General features: G+C 42.1%; 1 protein-coding gene across 10 annotated transcripts in view; it reads left to right on the forward strand.

The window, feature by feature from the left end:
• Positions 1-18,808, forward strand: part of CEP170 (centrosomal protein 170) — a 191,777-nt gene that overhangs the window by 99,740 nt on the left and 73,229 nt on the right. For all 10 annotated transcript variants that reach the window (XM_067555263.1, XM_067555264.1, XM_067555265.1 and 7 more), the window contains one exon: positions 797-1,434. In XM_067555263.1, the coding sequence (XP_067411364.1) occupies positions 797-1,434 (638 nt within the window). The remainder of the gene's footprint in view (positions 1-796; positions 1,435-18,808) is intronic.

Genomic DNA, 18,808 nt, shown 5'->3' on the forward strand with positions numbered 1-18,808 from the left:
TCAAATGTTTTTAAAATTTTATTTTATATGTAGTTCCTTTCACTTAAATTTCTTTTAAATAATAATAAAACTTAGTTCTCACACAGTGATCTTTAACGATGGATTTCAAAGTGCTTTTCAAAAATGGGTAAGTAATATCATCCCCATTTTACATTCTGCTGGCTTTTTAGCAGATGTTAGTAGGAGTGACTGGTGGGAAAATGCATTGTACTTCTGTGAGAATATAATAGAGGATTAGTGCTGATGCTAACTAGATACCCTTTTCTGGAAACTACAGTAATTAACTAGCTGGAAAGTTATTCTGAAAATATTTATAAATAATGTTCCAAATCTGTACCTCTCAGCAGGTATTTCCCAATAACATTAGGTAACTATAATCTGACCCCACCCCTAACACTTCCTGGAGCTTTTTCAGGGTCCAGTTTTGTTTTCTAGTGCAGGAGTCATTTGTAATCAGCTGATTGCTTAAGTGAATGCACTTTGACTAGGTGGCTTAATGATGTAATGAGACCAAGATCTGGTACAGCTGTTCTGTAAACCATTGATTAAGTATTTACAGATTAGAAAAAGGCAATTCAAATGCATCTGTCTCACTGATCAGCTTGTAAAAGACTTCATTGTTTGACTGGTAGCAAGTTGAATGCATTAGTGTAGCTGTAGGAAGTTTGCAGAGCCTGTTACTGAAGGGCATTTGGCTTCCAACAGAAAAACAAGTATAATTTCCATGTACATTTTAATTTGCCAGCTTCTTTCCATGTGATATTTTTACTTTATAGTGCTATATTTTTTTTTAAAGGGAATAAACATGATGATGGAACACAAAGTGATTCAGAAAATGCTGGTGCACACAGGCATTACAATAAGCAAGCAACACTTGAAGAGCATTTAAGGCATCATTATATAGAACAGAAAAAGTCACACCAGAAAGTCCATGCTACAGAAAAGCACCAAGAGCAAGCTGCTATAAGTCAGACCGCCTTTATGATTGAGTTTTTTGATGAAGACCATCCTCGAAAGAGACGATCTTATTCCTTTTCTCAGAATGTGGGAGCTCTTTGCTCAGAATCTCCTTCTTCTGCACCTCCTGTGAGAGCTGAGAAAGTGAAAAATACATCTGGAGACATCAAAGGGGTTTCTTTGCCTTTGCAGGCTAGCAGGGTAGTACATGGTGTTCATGCAAAACTATTAAAACAAAAATCAGAAGAACCTTCTGTTGCATTACCTTTCTTACAAACTGCATTGTTAAGAAGTTCAGGAAGCCTTGGACATAGACCAAACCAAAACCAGGAGATGGACAAAAAGTTAAAAAGCCAACTTGTTTCTGCTGCTACTGAAAAGGACAATGATGATGACCAAAGTGACAAAGGTACTTACACTATTGAGTTGGAAAATCCCAATTCTGAGGAAATGGAAGCACGTAAAATGATTGACAAGGTAAGAAATTTAAAATACACACAACTATTAAAACTGAAATGTAGTGTGCATCTGTTGGAAAATATATAGATGCTACTTACTGAAATTATCATGTAACTATAACCATAATGAGATACAGATTCTCAAAGTAGACTTTAGTATGGTGTATGGAAAAAAGGCATAAGAAGACTTGCAGTGTATTGCCTAAAAATTCCAAATCATTCTTGATGGTATTGCTATTATCCTGTATTTACTACTCGGTATTCTTTAATACATTTTTTAAAACGGTTAGATTCTACTGTTGTTTCAGTCTGCACCTCAGTCTGTATGAATTAGAGATCAACATTTTAGAAATGCTGTTTTTAGCAAAGTACTAAATTTGGATTTACTACAGTCCTGTGAAAATAGTGATTTGTTTTTAATACTCCATGTCTCTTCCTGTTTTCCCATACATTGATTAATGTTGTGATAAAGAACAAATTCAGATGAACAAATTACAACACTACCTGATGTTTTCCAGAAATGTAAAGTTGGTACATTCCATGAATGCAGTAACTTAACCTAAATTTCAGCATCTGTCATACTCCATGGAGTAGAATTAAGAATATTTTCACCTCTCCTTATATATATATATATATATATATATATATATATATATATATATATATATATAAATTCACCAGTACTCACACAGTGATCTCATGGTTCTAGGAGACCATTGATGGGATAAGCAGATTGCAACTCAGTTATCAATATTACTTTACCTGTACAGTAAGTGTTTGGACTCCCAATATGAAGATAATAATAACTTAATGTAAACATTTGGCTAGTGACTTTTGAACCAGAACTTTTTTTATTACTAATTCTCTGCTTTCCTAAGTAATTCATGTAAGGAGAGTTAATCTCTGTAAGACAGTTGTCTGGTTTAGACCCACAGAGATACATATTCAGCATGCTATGCAGAAAATTTATTGCTTATTTGTTCCAAAAAATGACGATAGTCACTTTAGCGTCTTCATGTTCAAAGGCTTTTTTCAGATTCCAATAAACAGATTTCACCAACAATTCTGGCTAATGAAAAACAGAAAAATATAAAGAAATGGATTAAATTAAATCTTTGATTTTAGGAAAAAATGCTGATACGTTAAATGGTAGATTATTTTTAAGATTCTCTTTATCCTTTCTGTTTTACTTAGGAGTTCAATGGAATAGTTATTCTATTTTTGGTTAATATAAAATGAGTTCCCAAAAGACCTAAGCTTCTTTAGTTGTGTATTAAAGCAGTTAACAAAAATTGTAAAGAAAATATTTCAAAATAAGGCAAGTGAAAATAAAGACCCAGAGTATACTTATTTTGTGTTAGTGGTTACAAACTTTTATGAATTATTTAACTTGTAAGTTTTAATACTGTATTTGCATTGCATCACAAAAATAGGTAAGTCCTCTTTTTGCTAAATATACTTGTGTAAAAGTCTGATTGTTTTGAAATTTTAGAGAAACTTTAGTAGTTTTACTTGTAATCTTTTGAGTGTTTGTTCTTGTAGTTGAAGGATGTGAATATTTGTTAATGTCTATCAACAAATCTTTCTCTGTCCTCTTTTAAAAAAAAAAAAAAAAAAACCTGTTGAAGGAAAGATACCCAGTATTAGACTTTGAGGTAAATGAAAGCTTTCAACTATTGTGAGTCTCATTTAGGAACAATTAGTTAGAGGTTTCCACAATGGTAGGGGTAAGGATTGCTTAGTGAATTGTAACCCTACTGTCCTATAAAAAGCTTGGGCCAGCCCCATAGAATTCCCCTTAAAAGGACAATAGGAACAATTAACAACTGATTAAGGGTTTAAGACAAAAAAATTATTTCTATGATGTTACCTAGATCTCTTCACTTATCTATAATGGAGTATTTTAAATAGTTGACTTATGGCCCAATTCATACTCACTTAATTCTGCATATAAGTTCTGAGGTTTGATCTTTGTTTGACCTAGAGTCATGAAGGCAGTTTGAGAGCATTTTCCAAAGTTCAGAAGACCAGTAAATGATGAAAGTGAAAACTGAGCAAAAGCCACATAATGTCTTCCTCCACCTCAGGTTTGTGTCTCTCCAGCCACGGTAGTCCCCCAGTTTAGTCAGCTAATACTGTAGGTTCTAGCTCTGTGAAAAAGAGAGACAACTGAGAATCAGAGAAATATGACTCCTGCAGGTGTATTGGCATGTGAGGGTCATAGGACTACCTGAAAGGAATCCTGGGTATGCTAAGTGACTCTTCCAAATGCATAAGACTTCTAACTGTAGAATAGCTGAGACCTTTCCTTTAAGGAACATTAAGAGTAATATGAACAGATCTAGATTTAGAATTCCCAATGAGTTACAGGCATTTGATTTCAGGTACTCTTTTAAGTAGTCTCTCAGTATTTCTTCTGCAGTCTGGGATCCTCTTTATGGGATAGGCTGGTATCACACAGAGATTTGTCCAGGTTGTGAAAGGAGAAACAGCTACCTGAAGATGACAGAAGCTAGAAATTAATAAGCTTTTTTAAATAGGATCAGTTTTCTTACTGGCAGTGTACTCACTAAATCCTCTCTCTGTGTATCACAGATTGAGCCACTCAGCTCTCAACTAATGTGTCTATATCTTAGGTGTTTAATGGAATTGTTGTTACAGATCTAATACCACAGTTCCACCACTAGCTACCTTAATTAACTTGTTAGCCAACTTGCATCTGAGTGATTCTGATGCTATTGATACTGGACGTTTAGTGATCAGTGTGGATACTAGTGAGACATGGTATGCCCGATTTGCAGATCAATAAAGTTTAATGTGCAAGGTTTTCTATAAATATACTAGTTAAATACAAAGCCTAAAATTAACTACAATATATCATGCTCACTAAGCCTGGAGAGCTAAGCAGTCACTCAGAAAGCTGTATACAGGAACAGCTTTCTTCAGAGGCCCCATCAGAGAGTCAGTGGATCCTCTGGTCTGACCAGCAGTACCTCCTGCAGAATCAGGTGTTGATGGCGCGCTTCCCTTTATCTAAATGGTGACTTTTTATACCTTTCTATACACAGCTTTCACCTAATTACCTGTCTACTAATTATTACATATTCTATTATGTACACTGGGTTTTCACCCTTGACTACATTCCATTCTTGCCATGATAATTGGGATCGTCAAAACAACATCTGATGATAGGAGGGGCAGTAAGAAAATATGCCCCTTGGCAGTGGAAAAGTGTACCCCCAAACGTACAAGGATAACTTGTTATTTCACTCACCATTATCTATGTGCAGCTGCAAACATACATGTTATGTATTTCTTCTTATTATGTGCCATGATATGCAGAAACTGAGACATCTGCAAGATTACTCAGTGATCCTGTTTGTCTCTGCCAACCGGAAGATGTCAAGCTGCAGAAGCCAGAATGGTCAAGCAAGCAATTTAAGCTATACTAGGCCTCAGAACCATGGTCAGGCCACTCAGATTGCACTAGGCCTCCAACAATGTTTCCAGAATTGAACCAAACCCAAAGATAGCTATTAGCCTAAAGGGCTGCCTGACTTTCAGGAGAGAGAAATTCACCTGCAATGGGATAAGATCCTGTTAATTACTTCGCAGCAAGGAATGTAGCCTTTCATAACACACTAATAAAATAATTGTGTTTTGTGTAATACTCTTAATTTTTATAGGTGCTAATGTCCATGGCTTATTCATTTTAGGAACCCCCTACAAGGTGAGAGACTGCTGGGAGAGAGAGTAAAGAGCAAATTAAATATCAAAGTGTGACTTTCAACTTGGCAAGGATCACATAAATGATTAATGATGCCTAGTCATTGTGACCAAAAGTCAGGAGAGCCAGATGCAAATTCTCAAAAGATGAGACCATGTATGAGGAGGGCAAATTTTCCTGTCTTGCTTTTATCTATGACTGGAAAGTGTTTTCTCATGTGATCTATATTGTTATAAAAAAGTACTATTATACTTAATGTGACCTTTCTCTAGAAAGAAAATAAGAGATTGTAGGGGCAAAGAATGCTTTAAGAAAGATGCTGATTTAAAGATCTGAGAAGCGTGCTCTCTCTACTCATCTTAGATCCTGATTTAGATCTTCAGAGGAACCAGTTCCTCTTCTAAGTTGCCTATAACTAATTATGTTCAGTCTCTAAGAAGAAAGTATTACTTGTCTCAATAGCAGCAGAAGGGACTAACAAAGGGCACATTCTTCCTTTGTTATTGACTATCTTCATCAGCCTGCCTTTTAAAAGAGAAAAAAAGACACAAAAATAATCAAAAGAGGAGAAAGAAACAAGTTCTGCCTATATTGTCAGACAAGAGATTTTTTACAGTAAAGATATTTTTCAATAACAGGTTGGAGGAGTTGTATCCAACTCTGAATTTGACTCAGAGCAAGTGACCTGTAAACCAAATAAAATTAAAAACAAAAACAAGCTTGCATCTTCCACAAAATTTGACATCAAGAAGATTATTTTTGTGCTCAAAGCCATGAAAGGTTGAAGTTCAGGCAGCAATTACAGATCTTAAAACTAATGAAGAAGAACCAGCAGAAAGAGTCACCACTAAAATGAAAGCAGTCACAAGTGAACATATAAAAACAGTCACAGACAGGGATCAAAAATTAAAATAAATAAAAAAGGGAAAAAATTATCTGGAACTCAAATTAGACCAGCTGGAAATTTACAAAAGGAAAACCTAAAGAGTCAGATGTGGTCCTAAGATAAAAGAAAAACAGGAAGCATATAGATCTTCGGTTGTACATATAAAGAATAAGCTATAGGAGCTGTGCATTCTTGACACTTGGAGGGAACGTCAGTTATCCTCCAAAAACTATTTTTCTCATCCTCTCCAGTTAAACAGATGACTTGATCACATAATAATTTCCCCTGCTATTAGATCAGCCCTGTTAGAAACTGATGTAATAATATATAAGAATTATGTATTATTAGCAATATTACCCAGCAATTTCAAAGTGTTTTACAAAAGAGGTAAGTATCCTAGCACAGTTTGGTTTACAGTGAACATGCTCTAGTCTCTGCTGTGCTCTGTGATTTAACTGAAAGTTAAACAGAGATCTTGGAAGAGGAATAACTTTACTGCTTAAAGACTTAAAGACAGGAACTTTAACTATTATAAGAAAGGAAATCAAAATATATTTTGAAATAAATAAAAATGGAGAAACTTGCAATAATATTACTAGGAAAGCCAGTAAGGCAATCATACAAAGAATGTTTCAATATTGCGTCTGCAAAGAAAAGAGAGAACCTGATGGAAACAGGCTGCAGGCGAAAAAAAAAAAATTAGACATCGCACGTAAATGAGACTTTAAAAAATTCTAAAGAAATTTCAGACTTGTAAGTACTCGATCTCATGTAAAGGATAATTGCTCCTGTTATGGTGAGAGATCTGTTTTGTTGGTCTACCCTCAGAAACTTATGAAACCAGAGTGGAATATTTTGACTTCCTTCTGGATTCTTGATTTTCTTACCAAGGCATCAAAGAAAGTAGGGGTGAGCATCTTGTGGTAAACAAGCACTTTCTGTAGAGGACAGTATGAGAGCAAGAATTATTCCTGCCCCTTTCTGCCTTATCCCAATTAGAAATTTCTCTCCAGAAAATCAAACCCCAACATTTCCACACTGGAAGAAGACCTATGGATCAAGTATTTTAAAACTAGAAAGACATCAGATTTCAATATACTATAAAATACTTTTTAAATCATCCCATTTCTCTACACTCTCATCTACATTTTGAGGTAGTGTGCTTCTAACACCCAAAAAGTGAAGAGTTTGTCGAAATCTTTTCCAAGAGTCACAGCCATAATTTCCTGATTCTGAAGGTTTAACTTCTAGATTTTACATAGAACCCATAGAAATATATATAAAGAAATTGATTGGGATAAAATGGAACGAATTTGGAGAAATCGCTTTTAAGGGAGGTCCTAAATTTTTAAAAGAAAACACTGTTACTTTTATATGTTTCTGTTAAATAAAATGGTTATAAGATGGTGTTTCACTTGTACCAAACACCTTCTCAAATCAAAAAGATTTAAAAATGAAAATGAAGTGCATGCTGGGGTGCTTTCTTTCATGTCTGATATGTGTGGCCAAATTTTGGACAAGTATCTGAGATTTAATCTCTCTGAAATCACTGGATTCAGATTGCCCTTGGACCCATTAGTGGCAGTTTCAGGTCTACCTGTGAAAGGAAATTACTGAAAAATTCCAAGTTTATTTCTCGTATCTTGCTAACAGTGAGATGTTTCTCAACTGTATTTTGGGAAAAGATAGAATTCCCAGACACAAGTTCTTGGCTTAAAAGAACCTGGGACACACTTCTTGTTAGAAAGCTTACAGGTAAAAACGAGTTCTGACAATTTCAACACAATTTACGACCCCTTTTCAGAGTGTGAACAAGAAATAACCAAATGACAGGAAGAACTATATTACTGCTGTTCTTTATTATAATATAAGCATGATCTTCCACTAATACACGTACATCTCTTGTGTTTCTGGTCATATTATCTCATATTTATAAGATCTCGCCTACTTATTCTGTGTTTTACAGTTTAAATTTATTACCTCTGAAAAGAAGATTTATTTTTTTACATAGGGCTTCTCCAGTGTCCATGGTTATATGGATTGTTTCAGCTCTCTGGGATGTTTTTAAGCAAGCTGGGAATGCATGTCCATCTTCAGTTAAAAATCATTGTTACAGCTGTATATGTTTTTTTAAAAAGCCTCTTTATAGACCATTTGCAAGATAACAACATAGACTTCTGTATTTTGTTAAATATTATTAGTTGGGTCACTGTCTGCTTAAACTTCTTGTCTAGGGAGTGTACCTCAAGCAGTTGTCATATAACTGTCTTACCTAGTACTTAGGGGACTGTTTTAGTCCCAGTAGCCCAGATTGAGATGATGATGATTTTTAATTAGTAGAAATAGAATTTTTCCTACCACTAAAATTTTCTGCTATACTTCCTCTATATCTTTCCGGTAAAAATGTAATTAGATTTGTATTAGTTTTTCTTTACACTGAAAACTCAGTTATAAAGGAAATTGTTCTCTTGTTGTCTGTAGTTATTTAGAACTGGAAGGTACACTGCGCTATAATTTATCAGTCTAAGTTTGAGCAAGAGACTGTTTGAATTGAGTTCAGCATTGGCTCATCCACCTGTGCTGGGTGGCACACCCTGGGGGGCAAAGACATGGGCTGGGAACAGCTCTCAGGCACCGTGGCCTCTGCCTAGGGCACGTAGAAGGTCTGGGGCTCCCCCCAGCGGTCTGGGATCCCTGAGTGGCTCTTACCACGGCTCAGCTCCAGCCCCTTTCCTGGCCAGGGATCGGGGCCACAGAGGGAAAAGGAGGAGCAGAGGGGGTGGGGTCATGGAGAGGAGCGGGGTCTCCAGGGGGTGGGGAGAGGAGGAGCGGGCCTCATGGCCCTCCCTCGTCTTCTGCGGTTTCGGCGCTATTGGAACGTAGCATTTCCAAGATTCAGTAGCGTCATTAACCAGTCCTTTGTATTGCAACATTCTTCTTTGAGTGCTTGCTCATGTCCATTCCATTGTAGATGCGTGCACAGGTACCGGAATTTTTTTCCCCTTAGCAGATCCCGTAGGGTTGGCTTCGGTGCCCCCTGGAGTCCGGCGCACATGGCATTATATATCAGGTGCTGTCGGCCCTATGCCCCCTCAGTTCCTTCTTTCCGCCACTGACAGTTACTGGAACTGTGTTCTTGCTTGTCTCGGCGAGTGCCTCTTAGCTGTAGTTTTTGTTCCACTTAGGTACTAGTTAAGTAGTTGTTTAGGTAGTTGCTAGTTATTGTTCATAGCAGTAGATAAGGTAGTCCCATTAGGGACCTCCACCCTGTGGCGGGGTATACCCCAATCTCCAGGCTTCAAACCCTGTAAATCCTGCGGGAAGGCCTTCCTGATTAGCGACCCCCACAAAGACTGTTTGAAGTGCCTTGGGGAGTCTCACAGAAAGGACAAGTGCCGCATCTGCAAGACATTCAGATCGAGGACTCAAAAGGACAAAGACATCTGTCTGAAGGCCTTGTTAATGGTGTCGGCTCTGAGACCAGCGTCGGAGCTGTACTGCTCCCTTTCAGCACCAAGCACTGGGTCGGTGCCGAGTGCTCCTCCGGCACCAGCACTATCGCAGCACTGGGCTTCCTCTTCACCGCCGAAGAAGAAGCCAAGAAAACAAAGTCTGGCAGAAGACTGCTCCCCCGTGTGAAAGAAGCCTAAGCATGCGGGGTCAAGCTCTGGGGCAGCTTAGAACCAGTGTGCTGAGCAACCCCTGCAGGGGCAGGCCTCTCCCGGGGCAGTGAGTCCCTCCACAGAGCGTCCTCCGACTCCGAAGAGCGGAATAGGACCTCTAAATCTCTTGGTACCGTCAACACCAGAGGCATTTCAGGTGGCAACCGATCTATTGACCCTGCCTGTTCCTCACACCCCATTGGCCTAGACAGAAAGGGTGACGGGTGGGGCGCCGGCATTCAGGGAAAACCTCCAGGCGGTCCTCCCCAGTGACTGCACAATTCACCAGAACCCCTGCACAATTCTCCGCAAGACGGGTCGCCAAGGCAAAGATCGATTCCACCAAGAGGCCAGTCCCCTGGGTTATGTTCCCCAGCACCAAGGCGATGTCCTGGAACAGAGTACCGGTACCAGAGGAGCCCAGACAGACTAAGGAATCACTCACAATCACCGGCACCGAGGTCTGCGGCATTGACAAGTCACCGCAGGTCCCGCTCAGTATCAAGCAGACGCTTCCCATCCAAAGCTCGGCACTGCTCTTGGTCACCGGCACCGATGAGTTTGTCTGTGCATATGCAGCACAAAACCTGGTCATCGGCATGGCAACACTCGCCCAGTCCCACCGACCTCAGTCTTCGGTACCGAGAGGCTCCCTGTCACCCAGATGTTGCTCCTGCTCCTCCTCTTACTGCAGGCGGTCCTCCTTGCTGAGTCGGTCCAGGCAACGACCCCGTCGGTCACCGGACTCGTACTCCCTGTCCCCAAGACGTCTGTCAGTGGAACACTGGGATAGGGGGCATAGATACTGCTTGCTATCCCCTCGGTACAGTGAGATGCGGAGACAGGGCAACACTGGTCATTGGCAAGAGAGTGCAGCAACTCCAGAGGGGGAAAGGACCTAGTGGCCCCACCCCAGCCTCTTTGACCTGAGGGGCAAGGCAAGGTCCTTATCCAGCCCCCCCAGAGAGGCCTCAGGGTCAATGGCCAAACCCAATGGCAGTACTGGAACCCCTGGAGGCTACAGGTGACCTTGGGACCCTACTCTTGTTGCTTCAGGGAAGCAATCGGGGGCTCCAATACCACCGGCACAGGCCCACAACTCTGAGTCGGGGAAGAGTCGGATCCTATGGAGGGTACATCTGTGAGGGCTGCCGCACACTCAGCAGAAGCGCCAGCCCCTCCAGCACCAGGACAATCCTCCTTCTCCTCCCCAGACGAGACACTGGTGGCTGGTCCATTGGTCCCCCTGGATGACTTCTGGACACACCAAGAGCTCCTTAAGAGGGTGGCCTCCAAATTCAGACTAGAAGCTGAGGAGCTGCAGGAGTAGACGGACAACCTGTCCAATGTAGTGGCAGAGACGGCACCGTCCCAGATCGCCTTGCTGGTGCATGAGGGTGTCCTTACATTGGCCAATTATGTCTGGCAAACACCATCCTCCTTGCCTCTGACCTCGAAGAGGGTGGAGAAAAACATTGTTACCGTGAAAGGGTTTGAATAGTTATTCACCCATCTTGTGCCGAGTTCCCTTGTAGTGGTGGTGGCAAATGAAAGGGACAGGCAGGGACAGCCTGGCTCAACCCCCAGAAACAAAGACAGAGAAAACTGGACTTGTTTGGGAGGAAAATATGTTCTACCACCAATCTTCAGTTCCATGTCGCCAATCAACAGGCATTATTAGGGAGATATAACTATAACTTGTGGGACTCCCTCAAACATTTTGGGGAGGCCGTACCTCCAGAACAGGTCTAAGACTTCTCCATGGTTTTGGAGGAGGGCAGGACAGTGGCCAGTGTGGCCTTACAGGCTGCCTCAGACACGGCCGATTCGGTGGCAAGGGCCATGATTTCAGGGATCTCCATGCACTGTTGCTCGTGGCTCAAGTCATCCAGTCTCTCCAAGGAGATGCAGAAATTCATACAAGGACCTACTGTTAGACAGAACTTCACTCTTCTCGGAGCAGGCGGATGCGAAGCTCTATAGGCTTAATGACTCACAGGCAACTCTGCACTCGTTGGGACTGTACCACAAGCTTCTAGGAGGCAGTTTCGGCCCCAGCAGAGCCAACAGCAGCAGCCCAGGTTACAGGTGCAGTGTTTCGGGACCTACAGGAGGAAAGAGAGAGAGAGGAACATTAGAAGTGCAGGCAGAGCCTTTCTTTTTCCTCGACTGTGCAACTGCCTGCCTCCCAATGCTCAGGCGGTCAGCGTCACTCGTTTTGATGGTGCGCACGAGGACAGCATTCCAACTTTGCACCTGGATCCTGCATTCCCACCTTTCCTAAACCATCTTACTCTTTTCACACAGAGCATCCACTCCAACATTCTAAACAGTTGTGCCTCTCTGTAATGAAGAGTTACTCTGGAATTAGGCAACGTTTCTGTAATCATCCATCCACAGATCGAGGGTAACCCCTCCACCCACTGTGCCAAGAATGTTTCTCAGTTCCGTGGAGATTTTTCTTCTGCTGCAAGTGCAGCATGCTGGGCTAATGTTGTGGAATGTGGTATTAGCACACATGCATCCATTTGACCATATTTAATACCCAGTTTAATCAAACATTGAGAATATGCAAGGAATCCCTCACCATTGACTGCCTCAAAAGGCCTAATGCCTTTTGCTGCAAACTTCAATAATCCATGAGTCATAGTTGTCTTCATGTCTTGTGCATTAGTGACACATTTCTTGGTGAATATCTTCAGCAAACTGGATCCCGATTCCAGGCTACATTTATGTTTAAGTAGAAGTTTGAAGTACCAGTTTTATGACTAATAAAAGCACATGCTTTTTTGCATGCAACACATGCAACGCATCCAGCCATCTATCTCTGTTTTCATCAATAAGAAATCTGAATGTACTCCAAATTGGTGATTTCCTTTTCTCATTTCCCTTCAAGCTGTATGCATAGCATTTAATTTCTTTTGCATTTCTTTCTCCATTGGCTTTTCAAATACAGCGTTTGGAATCTTTTCTGGAGAAAACTAGCAAGGAAGTGTGGAGGGGTGACATAGTGGTGATTTCAATTCATGCTGACAAACTGACAACACTATATAAAAACAAAGTGAACTTTCATTGGTATTAGCTGAATCTGAATAATTAATCAGCATCTGATATGCAATCCGTAAAGATGGTAAAAAATACAACTGCATCTGCGGATGCAAAGGGATATCTGTGGGTTTGCAGGGCTCTACTAATACCTATTTTGAGCAAAACTAACATATAGGTGAACTGGTCTGGTCTCCAGCTATGAGTTTTAGTTAACTTATGACTGCAGCATGGGCAAGAGCTGGCATCTGGCCTGCCAGTGTCCTGATACATATCTCTGTGGCTGTCCACCATGAGGAGGATATACATATACACACACACACACACGTTGTCAACTCTCAGTGGACAGATAATGACACAACAGGAATGCTTCTCTTGTTTCCGGTTCTCACGTGGTTCTGACTTCCTCCTTTTCTCCCTCTTGTTCCAAATAATCTCTGTATACTTCTTTTTTCAATCTTAATTTTGCACCTTTCATGCCATCTCACCATTTGAAACATGACCCAAGGATCCATATCATTTCCCCCTACAATCAGTCTCTTATTTTTTCCCCTTCTTGTTCACCAAGCCACTGTCCATGTTTTACCACCCTCCCCGTCCTCTCCTCCCCTTCTCTTTCCTCCCAAAATCATTGATTTCTTTGAAGTCTTATTTTAATTGGTCTAACCAATTATGTCTACAAAGCATCCTGTTCCTCAGCTTTAGCCCAGTGTAATGGTCACTGTTACTTGTTCAACTGCAAGGGTTATTTCTTGAATTAAATCTTGTTCTACTTAAGTGCTAATCAATAGTAATCTTTTGTTTGTGTGTGCGTGCGTGCGCTCCAGAACCAGTTACTCTGAAGTAATTGCATATAATGTTGAAGCTTTCTTCAGTCTCCAGTCTTTTATGACTTTTGATGCATTACTACTTGGATAACCAAAGTAATCTATTTCTGTTTTAGTTTAATTTTGTGGCTTCTATAATCTGACATACAAACAGAGAATTTAGATAAAAATATAAAATACCCTTTCTGGAAGGTTGTAATGGAAAACACTACATTATTTTCTAACAATCTAGAACTTTAATACACAAGAACCAAAAACAGAGAGACAAAGCATGCTGCTACCTAAGGCAGAGAAGCAAAACTCACCCCATCTTGCTATAAGCTGGCTCTTTGCAGGTTGACTGCTGCTAAAAGACCCAAGTCACCTGCTTCCTTACAGAGCCCGCTAGCCTGCAAGCTAGGACCAGGAAAAACCCTGAGAATTTAAGGTGATAGCTTATAATTTTAACATTGTTTTCAATACATCACAGTCTCTCTCAACACTGCACATACTGTCACTATTCTGATATAAAGGCCAGTAGTATACCCCCCACTGGAATACTTGCATTCTTATTATTAGGGATTTGTGTCCATTCGGGACTTACTGCATGGTCTTCTATTACTCAGAATTTGTATTTCAGAAAATATGTGGAATCCTGTAGTGTTTCTTCAAATGATGTCCCTGTGGGTGCTCCATTTCAGGTGATTGTGCACCCCTATGCCTCTAGTCAGAGAATTTCGACAGCAGTACCAGTTGGGCCGCACATGCACTTTCCTTGCCTCACACCTGTAGCAGTGCTTAACTAGCATTGTGTGGCCATCCTCTCCTCAGCTCCTTCTCAACCACCCTTGGTCTGAGTTGGAGCTTTGTCAGTGCTTCTGCACGACTTACCTTTAGATATAGGTTTAGCAGTATAGTATAGTAGATAGTATAGTTAGTTAGAATTTTTTCCTATCCCTTTTCATCTCTGTTTTAAAAGAAAATTACTTTTTTGTTCACCCCTCATGGTGAAAATTTCACCTGAGAATGCCCGGGTCTCTGGGCTTTAAATGTTGCCTCTTCTGCCGAGGAACAGTTCCAGCCTCAGATGGACATTCCAAGTGTATCCACTGCTGGGAGAAACACATTTATCTCAGAGGTGCTCCCATTCCCACAACCTTAAGGCCTGCATCAGGAAAGCAAGGGAACTTCATAAGGATAAGTTTAAGAAATTTCTCCGTCCGACATCCGACCCAGGACTGTAAGCTTCTTCCCGTCACTAGTCACCTACCTCTGCTTCTGACAGACCTCCCTCACCGACACAGCATGGGAAGGACCTGTCTCCCAAGAAAAGGGCAAAGAAGAGATCTGCCACTTCACCTGCAAAGGGAGCTGCAAAAAAGTGTTCTCTGACTCTCTCCCCCTCATCGTCACCAACCATGCTGTGGCTAAGAACTTACGAGTTGGCAGGACTTTCTGGTACTGCTAAACCCAAAGGCCCTTAGTGGACAGGCTTTCAGAAGGACAGCAGGGACAAGGCTGCCCTTCTACCTCAGCACTAATTGCAACAGCAAAACACTTGGGACCAACCACCTCTGTAGCACTTCAGCTTACAATGCCATCTTCTGGCTCTCTGGCGCATAGCACAATGACAGCAGTACTGAAGTCTATTTTACCTCCTTTGGTTCAGATACTCTTGACATCGATCTTCCTGGCACCATAACAATTTCTAGTACTGCAACAATTACCACAGATGCCCTCTTCAGTACCGAGATCTCTTGGAAAGCAGCAGTTTCTCCATTGCTGCGGCACCAGTTGCTGTGGCACTGGAATCACTTCTTCTTGGTACCGATCTAGTGACGGTACATTCAGCACTGCTGCACATGCCAACAAACAGATCTGCCCTTCCTTTTTCTAGCAAGGAGGAAGATGATGAAGAGGGAGATGTTTATTCTTAACACCATTCTTCACCCACCAGTGAATTGTCAGACCAGATCTACAGAAACAACCTGGACACTGTTCCAGAGCTGGAACACAGAAGTGATATGGGCATCAATGGATGCCGCCACCAATACCATTTCTGCCACAGGGACATATTAGAACTCATTGGTGGTATATTGGCAACATTATTCCCAGCCTCCCAGGACCTCCAGGGAAAGACAGAGATGCTCCCTGTCAGCATCAGAGATGGGACCCCACCAACCCCCTGAGGAGACTTTTGCAGAAACAAAGAAAGCTCTACATCAGTAGGTCATTCCTGCAACTAACACCTCCTCCTCCTCCTACAGATGAGACCGTTATGCCCCCACCATCTACAACAGGAGACAATTTAAAACAGTTTCAGGAGCTGTTTAAAAGAATTGCAAACATGCTCCAAATTGCTTTCGAAAAGGTTACTGAGTCCCAGCACAAGTTGTTGGACATATTACACACATCAGCCTCCTCCAAAATTGCCCTTCCCATAAACGAGGCACTCATGGATCCCGCCAAGACCATCTGTCAGACACCCGCAACAATCCCCCCTACTTGTAAAAAGGTGGATAAGAAGTATTATGTCCCATCGAAGGATCTAGAATTTCTATTTTCACACCCTCAGCCAAATTCATTGGTAATAGAGGCAGTCAATGAGCAGGGCAGGCAACACCATTAGAGGACCACCCCCTATGATAAAGAGTGGAAAAGACTGGATTTTCTTGGTTGCAAGACCTGTTCATCAGTGACATTGCAGTTCAGAATAGTCAACTATGAAGCCTTGATGGCGAAATACAATCACACAAACTGAATTTATTGATTTCATCCCTGAAGACAGAAAAGAGTAATTTAGGTTAGTCATCTCTGAAGGCCATCTCCTGGCAAGAACAGCTCTGCAGGGATCCTTATACTCAGCAGACACAGCAGCAAGATCCATCACAGCCGCCATAGTGATGTGACGGGCCTTGTGGCTCTCTTTGTCTGGATTCCCAAAAGAGATGCAATCCACTGTAGAGGATCTCCCCTTTGAAGGTCCAAAATTATTTGCAGGTAAGACCGATGAGTCCCTTCACAGACTGAAAATCTCTAGAGTGATTCTTCAGTCTTTAGGCATCTATACACCTGCACAAAAAATGAAAAGAAGGCAGATATTATCCATCACAACATTCAAGACCAGTGCCTTACTCATAGCCGCAGAGGCAAAGATCCAGAAGACATAGGCCACTCCCATCTCAACCTCCTACGTCGCAATAACCTGGATCAAAACATCAAATCTGAAGGTTTTGTTGAGGGCTGAGAGACCTCCTCCAACTCCAGTTGCTGAAACTACTTTCTACAAAACATTTCTTTACAGACCGTTTGACATAATTTGCCATGCTGGGTAGAATGATTACTTCGGACAAATGGGTGCTGGAAATTAACACCACAGGTTATTCCATCCAGTTCACCTCCATTCCCTCACCCACTCTCCCTCACCATCCCTCTTCAGGGACACCTCTCACAAGCACCTTCTGAGACAGGAAGTAGATAATCTCCCGCAATTGGGTGTGGTAGAATCAGTACCAGTACAACACAGAGGGAAGGGCTTTTATTCCCATTTCTTAACCCAGAAAAAGACCGGGGGTTGGAGGCCCATTCTCAATTTGCGAAATCTAAACAAATTTGTCAAAACACAATGGTTCAGGATGGTTACCCTAGCAACAATAATCCCAACACTGGAATGAGGAGATTGGTTTTCGACCCTCGATCTGCAAGACGCATACTTTCATGTCACCATACATTCATCACACTGGCAGTTTCTCCAATTTGTTTGAGACAAGATCACTATCAGTATAAGGTACTGCCCTTTTGCTCTCCATGGCCCCCCGAGTTCTAGCAGGGGTGGCAGCCCACCTCCGAAAGCAAGGGGTAATGATATACCCATTTTTAGATGATTGTCTACTCAAGGCCCCCCAATTAGGAAGAAGCTGTCAAAGCCACACAAAAGACAGTATCACTCTTTACAACATTCAGTCTCCAAATAAACATTCAAAAGGCAATGGTGACACCAGTACAAGAACTAGAATTCATTGGTGCTCACCTAAACTCATTGGAGGCGAAATCTTCACTACTGCAACACAGATTTGCCGCCCTAGTGAATCTGATCAATACTACGGTGTACACTCCACAAACATCTCCCAGGACTAGCCTCCAACTATTAGGACATAAGGCAGCAACCACGTATGTTGTACAATTCCAGACTATTCATGCACTGCCTGCAAGGGTGGCTCGGAAGTGCATATCCCACATAAACATCTCTGAAGCCCCTTCTTTCCACTGAGGGGCACTGCTGTACAGTCACCTTAAGTGGAGCACCCACAGGGACATTACTCAAAGAAGAAGAGGTTACTCACTTTGTGCAGTAACTGAAATTCTTCGAGATGTATGTCCCTGTGGGTACTCTACTACCCACCCTCCTCTCTACATCAGAGTTTTCACAAGGTCATCTGCAGTAGAGAGGAACTAAGGAGGAATTGGCTGCAGAGTACTAGTTAACCACCACTGCAGGCATGAGATGAGGAGAGTGTATGTGCGGCCCAAGTGGGTTCTGCTGTCAAAATTCTCCGACTAGAGGCACAGGGGCGCACAATCACCTGAAGTGGAGTGCCCACAGGGGGACACATCTCAAAGAACTTCAGTTACTGCACAAGCTGTAACCTTCTCTTATAGTGATGCTCCTCACAACTTTCTATGACAAGGCCCTACCAAATTCACAGTCCATTCTAGTCAATTTCATAGCCATAGAATCTGAAAATTGGTCAATTTAATTATTTAAGGTGTTTTCATCTGAAATGTCATGGCGTGTTGTAATCATGGGGGTCCTGACTCAAAATAGGGTTGGGGGGGGCTGCAGGATTGAGGAGGTGAGGCTGATCTCCCCTGTGCTGCTGGGAGTGCCCCAGCACAGCTGGGACTAGCATCTAGGGGCTTCTGGCTGGGACGCTCCCTGCAGTACGGGCACTGTTGCCCAGCCCTGGAGCTTCCTGCAGCTGGAGGAGATACTGGAAGTGAGTCTGATCTCCCCTTTGCTGCTGGAAGTGCCTCAGCAGGTCCCATAGCTGCTAGTCCTGGCTGGGCTGGGTCGCTCCCAGTAGCATGAGGGAAATCGGAAGTCTCCTCTGGCTTTAGGAACTTCCAGGGTTGCTGCCCAGCCCCAAAGTTACATGCAACAGGGGAATGTACCGGAGGTAGGTCTGAGCTCCCCCATGATGCTGGGAGCATCCCACCCCAGCTGGGACTAGCAGCTAAGGACTGGACTGCTTCCAGCAGCCCAGGAG

The sequence above is a fragment of the Emydura macquarii genome, unplaced genomic scaffold, assembly GCF_026122565.2.
Source record: "Emydura macquarii macquarii isolate MOO-44397 ecotype Brisbane River unplaced genomic scaffold, CSIRO-AGI_Emac_v2 contig_1597, whole genome shotgun sequence".
NCBI classification, from domain to species: Eukaryota; Metazoa; Chordata; order Testudines; family Chelidae; genus Emydura; species Emydura macquarii.